Raw genomic sequence first — 12792 nt, forward strand, 5'->3', positions numbered from 1 at the left:
CGCTTTCTCCCCGCCCCGCCCCGCAGCCACAGTCGTGGAGACGCGGGAGCACAGGCGCTGGTGCCGCCGCCCTGCCCGGCCCTACACCGGCCAGCGCGAGTCCGCAGTGATGGGCGGACAGCTGAGGAAGCGGAAGCCGAACCTGCTCTCGGCCGTGCTCTGCACCGACAGCGCCACCATCGGACAACCGCGGTCCACGCTCTTCCGGCGCACCTGGGGGGGCGGAGCCTGAGAGGCCGCAGGGCGGGGCCGGGGCCGGGGCCGGGGCGGGGCGGGGGCTGCCCGGACGCCCGCGCCAGCACTCACCCGGACCTTGAGTTCCTTCCTAGCCTGGCAGTCCTCGAGGCCCAGCCCTGCCTCTGCGCGGGACAATGAGAGGGTGGGGTCGGCCGGCCGCCTCCTTCTCGCTGTCCGCCCCTCCCTCCACGTCCCTCCCTGCTGCGCACTCACCGGGGATGGGGATGGGGCTGGCGGGCAGGAGCTCTGGGTGCCTCTCGGCGGCGCCCTCGGGCCGCGCTGGCACCTCTCGCTGGCGGAGGAGCTTGCTGGTGCTCAGGCGGGGCAACTGGACCCGCGTCCTGGGGGGAAGGGCGGTGAGGGGGGTCGTGAGAAACAGAGCCTGTCCGCGGGAAGGGGTGGTTCCGGAGGGGACGGGGCCAGGGGAGGTGGATGACCTGAGAGGAGTCCTGAATAGCTGGAGGGTGGTCCTGGCAAGGGCGGGCCCTGGGGAGGTGGGGGACAGTCCTAGCAGGGGGTCTGGGGTCTTTGTCGAGTCTGGGCCTGGGGAGGAGGTACGGACTGAGGGAGCCGAGGTCCCCACCCCGGCCTCCGGCGCCCGGCCCGGGCCTCCTGCACCCGACCCTTGCGCGGGAGTCGAGGCAGGGGCTGCTGCTCCGCGAGGTCGGCACCGGGCCGGGCCTCTGAGAGCGGGAAACGGTCGATGGACAAGTCGGTGTTGTCGGAGAAGATCCTACACACGGGGGTCACGCAGTGCGCGGCCTGGTGCTCGCTGAGGACCTGCGGGGCCGTGGGGGACACGGTGGTCACCTCCACCCCGCAAAGCCGGCCCTTCCCACCACCCCCGCTGGGACCCGCACTGACCTCGCCTTGGGGGTTCAGGAGGAGGGTCACGCAGCCCCGGCTGGAGTGGAAGTGGACGGGCTCCTGGCCCAAGGAGGAGGGTGGCTGCCGCTTGGTGCTGCCGGGCGCCTCGCCCCACACCTGGGGACGGCGTCGGCGGCGGGTGAGGGGTGAGGGGCCGGCGGCGGGGTGGGGCCGGGGCGGGGCCGCGAGGGGCGCGGGGAGCAGGGCGCACCGTGATGTGATGCCTTGGCTCCAGCAGCGTGCTGGGCGGGAAGCGGTACATGCACACGGGGAAGTCGCGCACCAGCTGCTGCAGCACAAAGCCACCCAGGTCGGCCGTCTCCTCCAGCGAATGGTTGAGGATGCGCACGAACCTCCGGCGGCGGCTCACCGCCACGATCTTCAGGCAGGAGCCCGCGGGGCTGGGGCGGGAGCGCGGGCAGGGGCGCTGTGCCGAGACGTTCGGGCCCCTCCCACCGTGGTCCCGCTAGGAGACCTGCTCCTGCCCCTGCGCTCGGGGCTGGCTCCCCTCCTCACCTTGGACAGCGCCCAGAATGCCGGGGGTGACAGCGCCCAGAATGCCGGGGGTGGGGATCCGCACAGGACTCAGCCTCCTGGCCATTGCTGCCCTGCCTGTCCGAGTGGGTTTTCCGGAGATCCAGGGAGAGGCGGCCTGTCCAGGAGGGGAACCCCAATATGGAGCGTCCACTGGGGACATCTCCTGTGAGGCCAGACCTGGCCCACAGCGCCCTGCGGTTCCACGTGGGAGAGGAGCAGCACCAGGCAAGGGTCAGATCCCAGACAGGAGAGGTGGCTGGACCCAGGCGGCTGAGGGAAGCAGAGGAGCGCCTGGCAGCACTTGCTGGGGGGTGGGGGGAAGTGGATTCAAGCCAGAGCACAAAGGCAGTGGCAGTAGTCCCCCAAGACCACCTTAACCCCTAGGGATGTGGCTGGAAAGGCCCCAGCTGCCTCCAACTGGGCTACTGTGATAGCCCAGAGGGTGGGGGACACCCTTTAGGACTTTGGGCAGAGGTCACAGTCCTGCGGGGCTGGGAGGGGGGAGAAACCAGGGGAGACCCGCCCCACTCCACCTGCCCACGCTGCTCGACTGTCCCCGCAGAGGCTCTGTGCCTGTGCCTCCCTCTGCTCTGCAGTGTGGCCTGGCGCCTGGAGAGGGTCCCCTGTCACTTTCTGCACGTGATAGCGTGCAGCCAGCAGGCAGCTGCTGGACTCGGAGTCGGCACCCCCGGAGCTGCTGGCGCCCGCCAGGGGCAGGGAGCTCCACTCGACGCTCTTGAGACGATGCTCCCTCTGCCAGCAGTACGGCTCTGAGTTCCACTGGTCAGGCTGTGTGGCCGGTGGGAGCTCCGGGAGCGGCGGGGCCCGGGGGTGCCTGCAAGTCAAGAGCAGCTCGCTGCCCGTGGCTTCCGCTCCTGGACCCCAGCCCTGCCCCCATCCAACCTCCATAAGGAGGGCAGGGCACACCAAGTTGTGGCCCCAGTCCCTGGGATCCAGCCTGGGCAAAGGGCTCATGGCTGGACAGAGATGGCCCCAGAGCCCTTTCCCTTCTAAGTGACCTGTCCAGGGACACTAAGGGGTGGAACTTGGAGTTTGGTCCATACCAACCAAGGCAAGCCCTCCCCTCCCCTCACCCCTAGGGAGTCCCCACCCAGTGCAGTTACTTTTGATCCAAGCTGGACTCGAGGTCGGTGAAGAGGTTGGGGTACCGGTGGGCGATGCTGTTCCAGTCCACATCCTCCAGCCGGAAACCCTGGCCAGGGAGCAACAAGCACATGACCTGACCCTCCCGCAGAACCGCAGAGCCAAGAACACACCTGGAGGGTCTCGCTTACCTCCCCAGCAGTGGGGGACCGATCGTTCTCAGAGAGGTCACTGGGGTCCATCAGGGTCTCTGCCGTCACCACCTGCAAAAGGGGCAGCAGGCTGGGGGAAGAACTCCCCTCTGCCCAAGGTCACTCTCCCCTCTGACCTCCCCAGTACCTGAGGCACACACTTGCTAAGTATCAGGTGGCGGGACTACAGGGCTTGTAGCTCCTCCCTGTCCCAGGCCTCTGTCCTGGTTCCAGAGGCAGCCTGAGGGGGGCAGGCCTCCCAGGCAGCCCAGGGACCCCCAGCAGAAGTGCCAGTCTCAAGGGGACATGCTAGCTGTCGGAGGGAAGACCAAGGAGGGCAGGCTTGTGGGGGCCGGGGCCCAGGGGCCAGGCTCACCTCCACACTGCCCATGGAAGACCGCAGCATGCGGCCCACCCAGGAGGAGCGGGCCAGCTGCAGGAGGCAGGACTTCTGCAAGGCCTGCAACTCGGCCTCCAGCTGCCGCAGCGTGTTTCCGGTCTGCAGCAGCCGCTCCTCCAGGTGTGCCTTCTCCTGCTCGGGGAGGGCCCAGAGGTGGGCGGGGCCTTCTGCAGACCCTGCCGGCCAAGGCCAACCCCTGCCTGGCCCCCCCATCCTCACCCCGGCTTGGGTCCCGCACCCCGCTCCTTGATCCCACCTGCCCCTCACCAGCTGGGCCTGTTCCTTATGCTCTTCCAACTCCAAAGTCAGCTTTTGGACCTGGTTTTGCAAGAACTTCCGACTGCGCGAGCTCCTGGGGGAAAGGGCAATCTCAGCAGCCCCCACCTCTGGGTCGGCAGCCAAGGAGAGAAGGAGGGGCTCCTCTTCACTGTCATTAGGGGCCTGAGGGCACAGAGTGCAACTGGGCCAGGCCAGGTCAGGCCCTGAAGACGTCTGGGCTGGAGGTGGCATCTAGGTTGGGTTCAGCACCCACGGACATGTTGGGGATTAGGGTCTGGGTGGCTGTACAGTATATTAACCTCTTCAGGGCTGGGGTGGGGAATCAGGGCCAGGTAAGGACTGGGGCTAGAGGCGAAGGTCAGGGCCAGGGTCAGGGCTGCGGTCTTGGCAGTGGACTTTGGAGTCAGACATAAACTCGGAGTTAGGGTCGGGACGGAGACTGGGCAGGCGGGGGACCAGCAGTATGCTGCTGACCTCTCGGCTGGAAGCCCAGCCACTTCCTGCAGGATACGGCAGTGTCGGGCCTCCCGGTGGTTCTCAATCGCCCACCGCAGGGCCTGAATCTCCAGTTCTCGCTGCCTCCACAGCAGCCGCAGGGTGCGGGGGTCCAGGGACTCCGGGGCAGACCTGAAAGGCCAGTGCTCCTGACGCTTGATCAGGCCCTGTTCTCTGGCTGGCCTGGTCCAAGCGGCTGACCTCCCCCCTCCCCTCCTTACTGCGGGCTGACGGAGGAGACCATCCTGGTGGAGCTGGGCTTGGTGTCCTGAGGGCACGCGGGAGCCCCGGGGTCGGCAGAGGCGCTGGCTGGAGGCCCCACGTGGCCACTGACCAGTTCTCGGTGCACCAGGGAGGGGAAAGCCTCTTCCTCGGCATCTGCAGCCTCCTGGCAAGATTCAGGGGCCATTCTTGATGTTGTTGAGGGAGCTGAGAGGAGGGATGGCAGGGCTGCCCTGGGTCCCGTGTGTGGGCACCCCCGCAGGTCTCTCCTTACGTGGCCAGCGCACGTGCGTGTGTATGGCAGCCCCAAGATAGCACCGCTGGTTCACAGGGCGTCACTCTCCAAGAAGGGGTGCGTGTGTGTGTGTGTGTCTGCCCCACAGGACAGCACGCTGCCAGTCACGTGGGTGTCCACACCTGCATGTTTCTGACCAGGCCAGGGCAGCAGGTCACCCCCACTCCCGGCACCATGTCACTTGGGTGTTCACACATTCCCTGTCATCTCCCCCCTGTCCCCCTTGCCCTCCAGGAGCTGCAGTTCTGCCCCCCGGCCTAGTGCAAGTGTCCCCAGAGGTGCTAGTCCTTTGCCGGTGATGTCCCTGTCCCCCTCAGACCCAGGGCCCTCCCCCCAACACTCACCTGAGGCCTGAAATCCAAGCAGGCCTGGGGAGAGAAAGGCTCTACAGTGTTGCCATGGATACCAACACCCAGAAGGGGAGGGGCCGTTTGTTACCAGGAGCCTCCAGGGAGACCCCAGACCGGGGCCCTGAGTGGACCCTGGGCCCCCTCCTTGTCCAGCCTGAAGGAGAAGCTGTGAGAGGCTGAGCTACTGCCCAGCTAACCTCCGCAGGCCCAGAGGACACAGAGTGACCAGCAGGGCCTGCCACGGTCCCCAGCTCAGCCCAACACCTCCAACCGACCCTGGGGCAGGTTCCCACCGTCCCTCCCCAGCCTGACCATGGTGATCAGTGGGTATTGGGGGCATTGCTGCCCTGTGAGTGTGTCCACAGGCCAGCAGGACGGCCTTCGTGAGAATGTGGCCCTCAGTGGGGCCTGAGCTGACTGGGGAGGAGGGAGAGGAGGCAGGTGAGAGCTCTGAGAATCTGGCGGAGGGGCTTGCTGAGCTCTAACCAGCAGTGAAGCCCCTCCTGAGTTCTTCCTACGGCCTCTGTGCCCATAGCGGCTGGTGCCCATTTACCTGACCAACAGAGAAGCCTCCCCTTCCCCTCCCCCCATCCACCTCCACCACTCGAGCCACTGCAGGGAGGCCTGGGGACACTTATATAACGATGACAATGGTCCCCTCACCCGCGCCCCTGGACAAAAGTGAGGCCCCAGACCTGACTCATAAGACTCATGCCCTCCAGTAGATGCCCCACCCCCACCCCACCTTCATTCCTTCACCATTCATTCATTCAGACTTTCAGCTTTTGCTCTTGGTAGGGCTTGTGGCGGGAGGGAGGACCCCCCCACCCCCACCCCCACCCCGCCCATGGCCCAGTCTGATTGGGCGAGTACAGGCTCTGGATGCCCTTGCTGCTGGGCCACACAGATAGTATTGAGGCTACGAGGGGCCCTGGCTGCCGCGCTGGCTTGGGGTCTCCTGGCAGGAGAGCAGAACTGGCCTGGTGCAGGAGCGTGTCCACAGCTTGGGCAGGCATTGGGCCCCACTGAGGGCAGGAAAGGGTGGGGGGAAGGAACCTCAGACAAAGAGTTCAGGGCCTTTGTCCCAGGCAACCTCTGGGCGGCCCCCTCACCCACCAGGATTGTCAGCCTGGCAGCAGCCAGAGAGGAGCAGCGGCCAACCAGCTCCACTCCCTCCCGCTAAGAGCCCCCGACCCCTGTGCGTTCCGACGCGGGCCCATCAGGCCGGGGGAGGGGCGGTTCTGGCCCCGCGGCTCCTCTGGGCGCAGGCCGGGCTCGCGGGGTCCCAGGCCGGCGCCCCCTCCCTAGGCGGGAGACTCATCAGACTGGGCGGCTTCTGCGGAAGTCAGTCGTGGAGCGCGGCCAGGCACCTGCCCCACGCGCCGCCTGCGACCGCAGTCTGAGACGCGCTTCCGTGTTGTTTTCGGGCTTAGGGCGTGCGTGAACCCAGGTTCTGTCCGCCCCTCAGCTCCCCGGAGCCCCGCCCACACCTGGGCGCCGCCGGGGGCGGGGCAGGCGGGGAGCCAATGGGGAGGGCCAGGGGCGAGGCTCAGAGTAGGTGGCTAATGGGTGTCGGCACGGGGCGGGCAGTGCGCGCCGCGGAGCCAATGGAAGTGTGCGGGGCGGGGCGCGCCGGCCGTGGGCCAATGGGGTGGCGGGCCGGGGCGCTCCCGCGGCGCTGTAGGCGGCAGGTTGCGGCGGCGCCCGGCGCCTGGCAGTAGCCAGTTCGCGTCCGGATTCCGGAGGTAGGCGAGCGTTCCGATGAGCCGCGCCAGGCCCCGGAGCTTCCAGAGCGCAGGGCGCGGCCCCGGACGGCGACTCCGACGGAGGGGCGCAAGCCGGGCCGGCGTGGGGGCCGCGCCGCACCTGCACCCGCCCCGGGCGGGGACAGCGGCCTCGCGGCGATCGCGGGGACGGGCGGGAGTGGGGAGGGGCCGCCCATGCCGGGTGCGGTGGGTCCGGAGGGCCGAGGTCTGCGCGCGGACGCCCAGCGGGAGGGGCTGTACCCTCCGAGCCAGGTGGCTGGGTCTGGTTAATGATTTGCCTTGTTCCGGGAGTGGGGCGGGGCGAGAGCAGGCTGGGAAGTGGGGAAGCCTCCGAGCGCTGCGGGAGGGCACACTGGTTCCCCCTTTGGGGGGCACTGGTCTTTGCTACCCCAACCCCAGGAATGCGCGGCCTGCAGGTGGGGCTGGGCAGCAGACGCTGAGGGGCAGCAGTCCTGAGCCAGTTCAGGGGGTGAGGGGCAGGCCTCAAGGAGGAAGAGCGAGGCCAGGCTGTGTTGGGGCCAGGCAGGGCCTGACCCTGTGGCCTTCACCCTCCCTGCAGGACAGGGATGCTCTCAGGGCTGGCGGCCATGGAGCTGAAGGTGTGGGTGGATGGCATCCAGCGTGTGGTCTGTGGGGTTTCAGAGCAGACCACCTGTCAGGAAGTGGTCGTCGCACTGGCCCAAGCGATAGGTGAGTCCCCTGAAGCATGGATGGGCCCAGCAGGTGCACCTGGGGTGCCCCAAGGAGGGTGGGGCTGTTGCTGATCCCTCTTGCCTTCCCCCAACTGCACGAGCCAGGTGGACAGAGGGTAAGGGATGTGGGCTGACTGACCCCTCTCCCCTACTCCAGGCCAGACAGGCCGCTTTGTGCTTGTGCAGCGTCTCAGAGAGAAGGAACGGCAGCTGCTACCCCAGGAGTGTCCAGTGGGTGCCCAGGCGACCTGTGGACAGTTTGCCAGCGATGTCCAGTTTGTCCTGAGGCGGACAGGACCCAGCCTCGCTGGGAGGCCCTCCTCGGACAGCTGCCCTCCCCCTGAGCGCTGCCCAATCCGAGCTAGCCTTCCCCCAAAGCCTCGACCAGCACTGGACCGTGAGCCCTGCAAAGCACTGACCTTCAGCCTGGGGTTCCCTGGGCTGGCCCCCGGCCCTGTGCCACCCGAGCCTGTGGGTCCCGTAGCACTAGTGCCGGGCTGCTGCGCAGACCTGCAGGGCTTGGAGCAAAGGGTGCGCAGGAACGCAGCAGAGCTGGGCCAGGAGGCCTTCTGGGAGCAGGAGCTGCGGCGGGAGCAGGCCCGGGAGCGCGAGGGGCAGGCCCGCCTGCAGGCGCTGAGCGCGGCCACGGCTGAGCATGCCGCTCGGCTGCAGGCCCTGGACACCCAGGCCCGCGCCCTGGAGGCCGAGTTGCTTCTGGCCGCAGAGGCCCCTGGGCCCCCCTCGCCCACAGCGTCTGTCACAGAACGCCTGCGCCAGGACCTGGCCGCCCAGGAGCGGCAGAGTGTGGAGGTGCAGGGCAGCCTTGCCCTGGTGGGCAGGGCTCTGGAGGCTGCTGAGCACGCCCTGCAGGTGAGCCCGCTGGACCCCGCACCCCTGCCAGTTCCCCCATCGCAGGGTGGATTTGGGTGTCGGTCTCAGGATCAGACGAGAGAGAGCATGAGACCGTGCGCCTCTGAGGGTCCCGTGTGCCCCAGGCCCAGGCCCAGGAGCTGGAGGAACTGAACCGGGAGCTGCGTCAGTGTAACCTGCAGCAGTTCATCCAGCAGACGGGGGCTGCACTGTCCCCACCCCCACGGCCGGATGGGGCCCCCCCTGGCACGCAGGTCAGAGCGGTTCTGGAGGGTGGCCAGGTCGGCGGGGGGCCCAGCCCAGCTCCAAGCTGACCCGCTCTTCCCACAGGATCTTCTGCCTCCGGCCAGAGAAGAGCCCGTCCTGGGAGCCCCCCCGAGTCCAGCCCTAGTGTCCAGCCTGAGCCCAGAGAGTATGTCTGTCTCCCCCACTCTGGGTGGGATGAGGTCCTTTTGTGGCCCCCGCAGCCCTCTCAGCCCATGTCTTCCCCACAGTCACCCCCATGAGGCAGAACTCCTGGAGGTAGCAGCTCTCGCCCCAGAGTGGACGTCCAGTGCCAGCCCAGCCCTGGGCTCTGATGACACGAGCAAGGGCAGCCAAGGCCAGCCCAGCCTGGACGACAGCAGGCGAGCTCGGGATCACAGAGGACTCCTTCCACCATGCAGTGGCAAGCCCTGGTACCCTGGGTCTGAGATGGGACGCCTCGGAGCCCTAGGGTTTCTGCTGCAGGGGGCAGGGGAAGGCTGAGGACTGTCGCTCTAGTCCTTGTCAAATCTGCCCGGACCCCTGGAGAAGCACGGGGCATGGCCAGCCCAGAAACCACTAGGCCCCAAAGGCCACAGCTCCGTGCTGGGGAAGGGAGGTGCACGGACCACCCTGTGTTCAGCCTGTAGGTATGTGCTTGCGTGCGGGAGGTGTCCTTCCCCACGTCCGTGTGTGTGCAGGTGCACGCACACACGTGTGTGTGCTGCCTTCCTACCCCGACACTAAAACTTCAGTAAACTGCCCCATGTGGCTTAAGCGTGTCCCGAGGCTGCACTGGGCAGGGTCTGTGGGGTCCCTGGGTAGTCCCTGGAGCTGCCTGGGGCTGGCAGCAGCCAAAGATCCTGAGATGGGGGTTTCCCAGGGACCAGTCATCAGTTGGTCTAAAGCTGGAGCTCCCAGGGGCTCACATTTCAGGCTGCTGTGTCCACCCACCCCCTGGGGGGGTGGCCCTTCCCTGTTGGGGGGCGGGGGGGGGTTCTCTCCTTGGCAACCTGAGCCTGGGGTTGGAGTGGTGCTGGGCGCCTGAAGCAGCCTCAGCACTGACCTGGGTTTCTGTCTGGGCCCCTCCCTCACCTGGCTTCCCTCTCTGGCCTGCTCCCCACCAGCAGCAGAAAGCGCTGCCCGCTCTGGGGTGGCTCCTGGATATGAGGACTCAAGGACACGCCAGACCCGTCCATCAGGTTTCCTGAGTCTGAGAGCTTGCGGGGACTCCTGGGTCTGCGAGGCCCAGGGAGCTTTGCTGGGCCCCAGAGGGTGTGCTGCCCACCTGCGCTCCCCAGGTGGGCACGAAGCCTCAGCTGCATGCCTGCAGCCTTGGAATTGGGGCAGGGCGAGGTCCAAATCACAGCCCTTGTCCTGGGGTGGGCCACAGGCTCCCAGCTCCGAGAGCTGTGGCTGGGACGGGAGAGCTCTGCCGGTCAGAACCTGGGGGCTCTGAGGCTTGGGTGCAGCCATGCGTATTGAGGAGCAGGGGACGGGACAGCCTAGATCACAGGGGTCTTCGTGCTTAGTTTGGGGGCAGGCAACTTTGGGATGGACTCAGCCTTCTTCTGGGGTGGCCCCTGAGCCGGGCCTGGCATGCCCCACTTCCTTTGGGGCCGACAGTAGGGGACGTGAAGTCCTGAGTGCAAGGAGCAAGGAAACCACCAAGCGCACGGCTTATGGGAGTAACCAGGAGCCGTTCCTTCCTGCCTGAGCTGCGCAGGGCTGGTGGCGAAAGGGCTCTGGCCCCGGCTTCCTCTGTGGAGCCCCCACCCCATCCCCTCACCTGTCCACACTCCTGCCTGACCTGTGACTTCAGGGTGCAGCCCGGAGCGCACGGGCTAGTCAGGCCTTGCCCTGGGTGGGAGGACTGGGGACTGTCCGAGGGGCCTGCTCCCTTCACCTGTAGCCCCCACCTGTGCTCCAGAGGGTTGGATGGACCTCTGGGCACCAGCCCTGAGCCTTAGCACGGTGTCATCTCCCAAGCTGAGCACGTAGGCCCGCAGGGGGCAAGGCCAGGTGCCATCCAGGGACCACCCTACACACACAGGGGAAAGGGGAGGACCAGCCCATGCCCTTCCCAGTGTCGTGGGCTTCCCCACTCCCCAAAGGGCGGCAGACACAGAACTGGGCGGACTTATGCCCCCTGGTCTCCTGTGTCTGTTTTCAGGGAACACCCGTTCCTTCTGAAGTCACTGGCAGGGACCCGCCCCTGGCCTGAGGCTGGCTCTGAGGACGCTGACAGCCCTCTTCTTCAGCTCAGAGGGTCCTCAGGCAGAACCTTCCTCTGAGGCTGTTCCAGGTGAACAAAATTCCACACCCCCCCGAAAGTTGCCAGAAGTGCTTCAGATCACTAAGCAAATCCTTGAGTTGCTGAAAAGTTTACTTTTGAGTTTTAAACTGTACTTTGAAAACAATGATGTGAAATGTGCTGAGGTGAGGAAAGGCCCAGCTCCCTTCAAACCAGTGGATGGCAGGGCAGGACCCTGCCTGCTGTGAGTACCGGGCAGCCATCCTCACTGTCGCTCTGCAGGGCCAGACGGTGTTGGGGGGAAGGCACTGGTGCCCCGACTGGCCTCAGGGTTCCTGCTTGCCCCCCGCCCCGCACAGCAGGGCCCTCCAGGGCTGGCTGAGAACACCAGGGTTCACAGACGGCTGCCCACAGTAAGTCATTGCCCAGTGGCAGCAAATCAGCTCTGCTGGTTCTCAACCCCAAAGCCACCAACAGCCTCCCTGCCACCTGAGAACCTGGCCCTGCCAAGCCTGCTGGGTGTGACACTCAGCACACCACATCGACCATCAGTTAGGACAGGGTCCCTCCAAAGGGGAGTCTGAGTCCACACAAGGCCTCATCTAAGCCTGCCTCCCCACCAGGCTGCTCCAGCCATCAGCCCCCACCACCTGGGAGAGGGGACAGAGCCTGCTGCTGGCCTCCTGGCATCTGCAGGCCCAGAGGCTGCTCTGGGCCGGCTCCACAACCACAGGATTTTCACGGTGAACTCGAGAATCCCTAACAGCAAAGGCGGGCCTCCAGGAGCCCCCGCCCCTGGGAGGGTGTGTCGGGGGCACCACAAAAGGGTCTTCAGAGCCCCGACTCCCTTAGCGGTCTCGCTGAAGTGGCAGAGTGCACAGAAAAGTCAAATCTGTCACCACTGTCCTCAAGGAAGTCCCCAGAGGTAGCCCTCAAGAGGCTGGTTCTGGAGGTCCTTGTCCCGACGTCCAAGGGTCGAACCCCGGCATCCGTGCCTGCCCAGGACTGCCTTAAGCTTGGCGACATCGGGAAGGCGGTCCCAAGAACCCTGCACATCCTGACACCCTGAGACACACAAGGGAAAGAGAGTTCCCTCCAAGAGGGCATCTGGTCCAACCCGAGCCCCCTCGTGCGGAGGACAGCGAAGTTCCCTGAATGTCCCCCGTTTTCCCTCAGCCCACTGCTGGGCGCAGAAAAGCACACCCAGTCCATGGGGCGCCTTTGCCCACCACCCGCCTTGGCGCGCGCCCTCTGACCCGATGTGGCCGTCCCCTGCCCCGCAGGGTCACAGAGAGGACGGGGCGGTCGCGCAGCCCAGAGACAGATCAGCCGCTGTCACACGCACAGTGGGTCCGGAGCAGCGCAGTGTGCGGTGGGCAGTGGCTGCCCTGCGTCTGGAGGGACCGCCGTGCGGGCGGAGGGGTCGTCCCGCGCCCCTGACCCTTCCCTCCACTCCAACTTGGCTGTCCGATCCCGCTGCCCTTGCCCGGTCCGAGCTCCCGCCCGCCGGCCTGGGACCCCTCGCGCGTCACCTGCGACCCCGGCACGGGGCCGTCGCCGGCTCTCTGCCCAACTTCGGCGGCGGCCGCGGCCCCCTCGCGCCCCCGCCGGCTCCGCGCTCCGCGGCCGGCCCGTATGCAAATGAACAGGTCCCGCAGCCAATGGTCGGCCGAGCCGGGCCCGCCCTGCCGCGCCGCAGCCACTGTGTGCGAGCCGGGGACGGGACGCCACGCCCACCGTCGCGCGGCCCCTCGCGGGCGCGGCCGGCGCGTTCCTCTCCGCACGTCGGCCTCTGGGCGGGGCCGCCACCTGCCGGGCGGGGCCTGCGGGCGCCGCGTCGCCGCCTGGCGCCCGGGGCGGCTCCCCCGCCGGCCGGGGCGGGTGGTACGACCCGAGGCGCTACCCGCGCCGGCCCGGGCGGTGGAACAGCCCGGGCGCTTCAGCACCCACTGCCCGCGCAAGCTGCGCCCCTCCCCGGGAACGCCGGGCT

The 12792-nt window shown here is 67.2% G+C and overlaps 2 protein-coding genes across 4 annotated transcripts; one reads left to right on the forward strand and one right to left on the reverse strand.

The window, feature by feature from the left end:
* Positions 1–23: 23 nt before the first annotated feature.
* On the reverse strand, positions 24–5546 carry LMNTD2 (lamin tail domain containing 2). Its single transcript, XM_057552387.1, has 15 exons — positions 4972–5546; positions 4332–4539; positions 4090–4242; positions 3604–3688; positions 3313–3468; positions 2937–3008; positions 2766–2854; positions 2175–2653; positions 1621–1756; positions 1316–1565; positions 1102–1221; positions 821–1017; positions 451–578; positions 307–359; positions 24–213 (listed from the first exon to the last, which is right to left on the reverse strand). The coding sequence occupies exons 2-15, from the start codon at positions 4517–4519 to the stop codon at positions 82–84; spliced, it is 2238 nt and encodes a 745-aa protein (XP_057408370.1). The 5' UTR covers positions 4520–4539; positions 4972–5546; the 3' UTR covers positions 24–81.
* Positions 5547–6653: 1107 nt separating this feature from the next.
* RASSF7 (Ras association domain family member 7) lies at positions 6654–9312 on the forward strand. 3 transcript variants are annotated; one of them, XM_057552957.1, is made up of 6 exons: positions 6654–6722; positions 7303–7433; positions 7593–8305; positions 8431–8559; positions 8636–8717; positions 8800–9312. In XM_057552957.1, exons 2-6 carry the CDS (start codon positions 7310–7312, stop codon positions 8829–8831), a joined length of 1080 nt encoding a protein of 359 aa, XP_057408940.1. In that variant the 5' UTR covers positions 6654–6722; positions 7303–7309; the 3' UTR covers positions 8832–9312. The 3 variants fall into 3 exon arrangements, with proteins under 3 accessions (XP_057408940.1, XP_007171253.2, XP_007171252.2); XM_007171191.3 differs by lacking the exon at positions 6654–6722 and adding an exon at positions 6931–6995; XM_007171190.2 differs by lacking the exon at positions 6654–6722 and adding an exon at positions 7025–7159.
* The last annotated feature ends 3480 nt before the right edge of the window (positions 9313–12792 follow it).

This window comes from Balaenoptera acutorostrata, chromosome 9 (genome assembly GCF_949987535.1).
Source record: "Balaenoptera acutorostrata chromosome 9, mBalAcu1.1, whole genome shotgun sequence".
NCBI lineage: Eukaryota > Metazoa > Chordata > Mammalia > Artiodactyla > Balaenopteridae > Balaenoptera > Balaenoptera acutorostrata.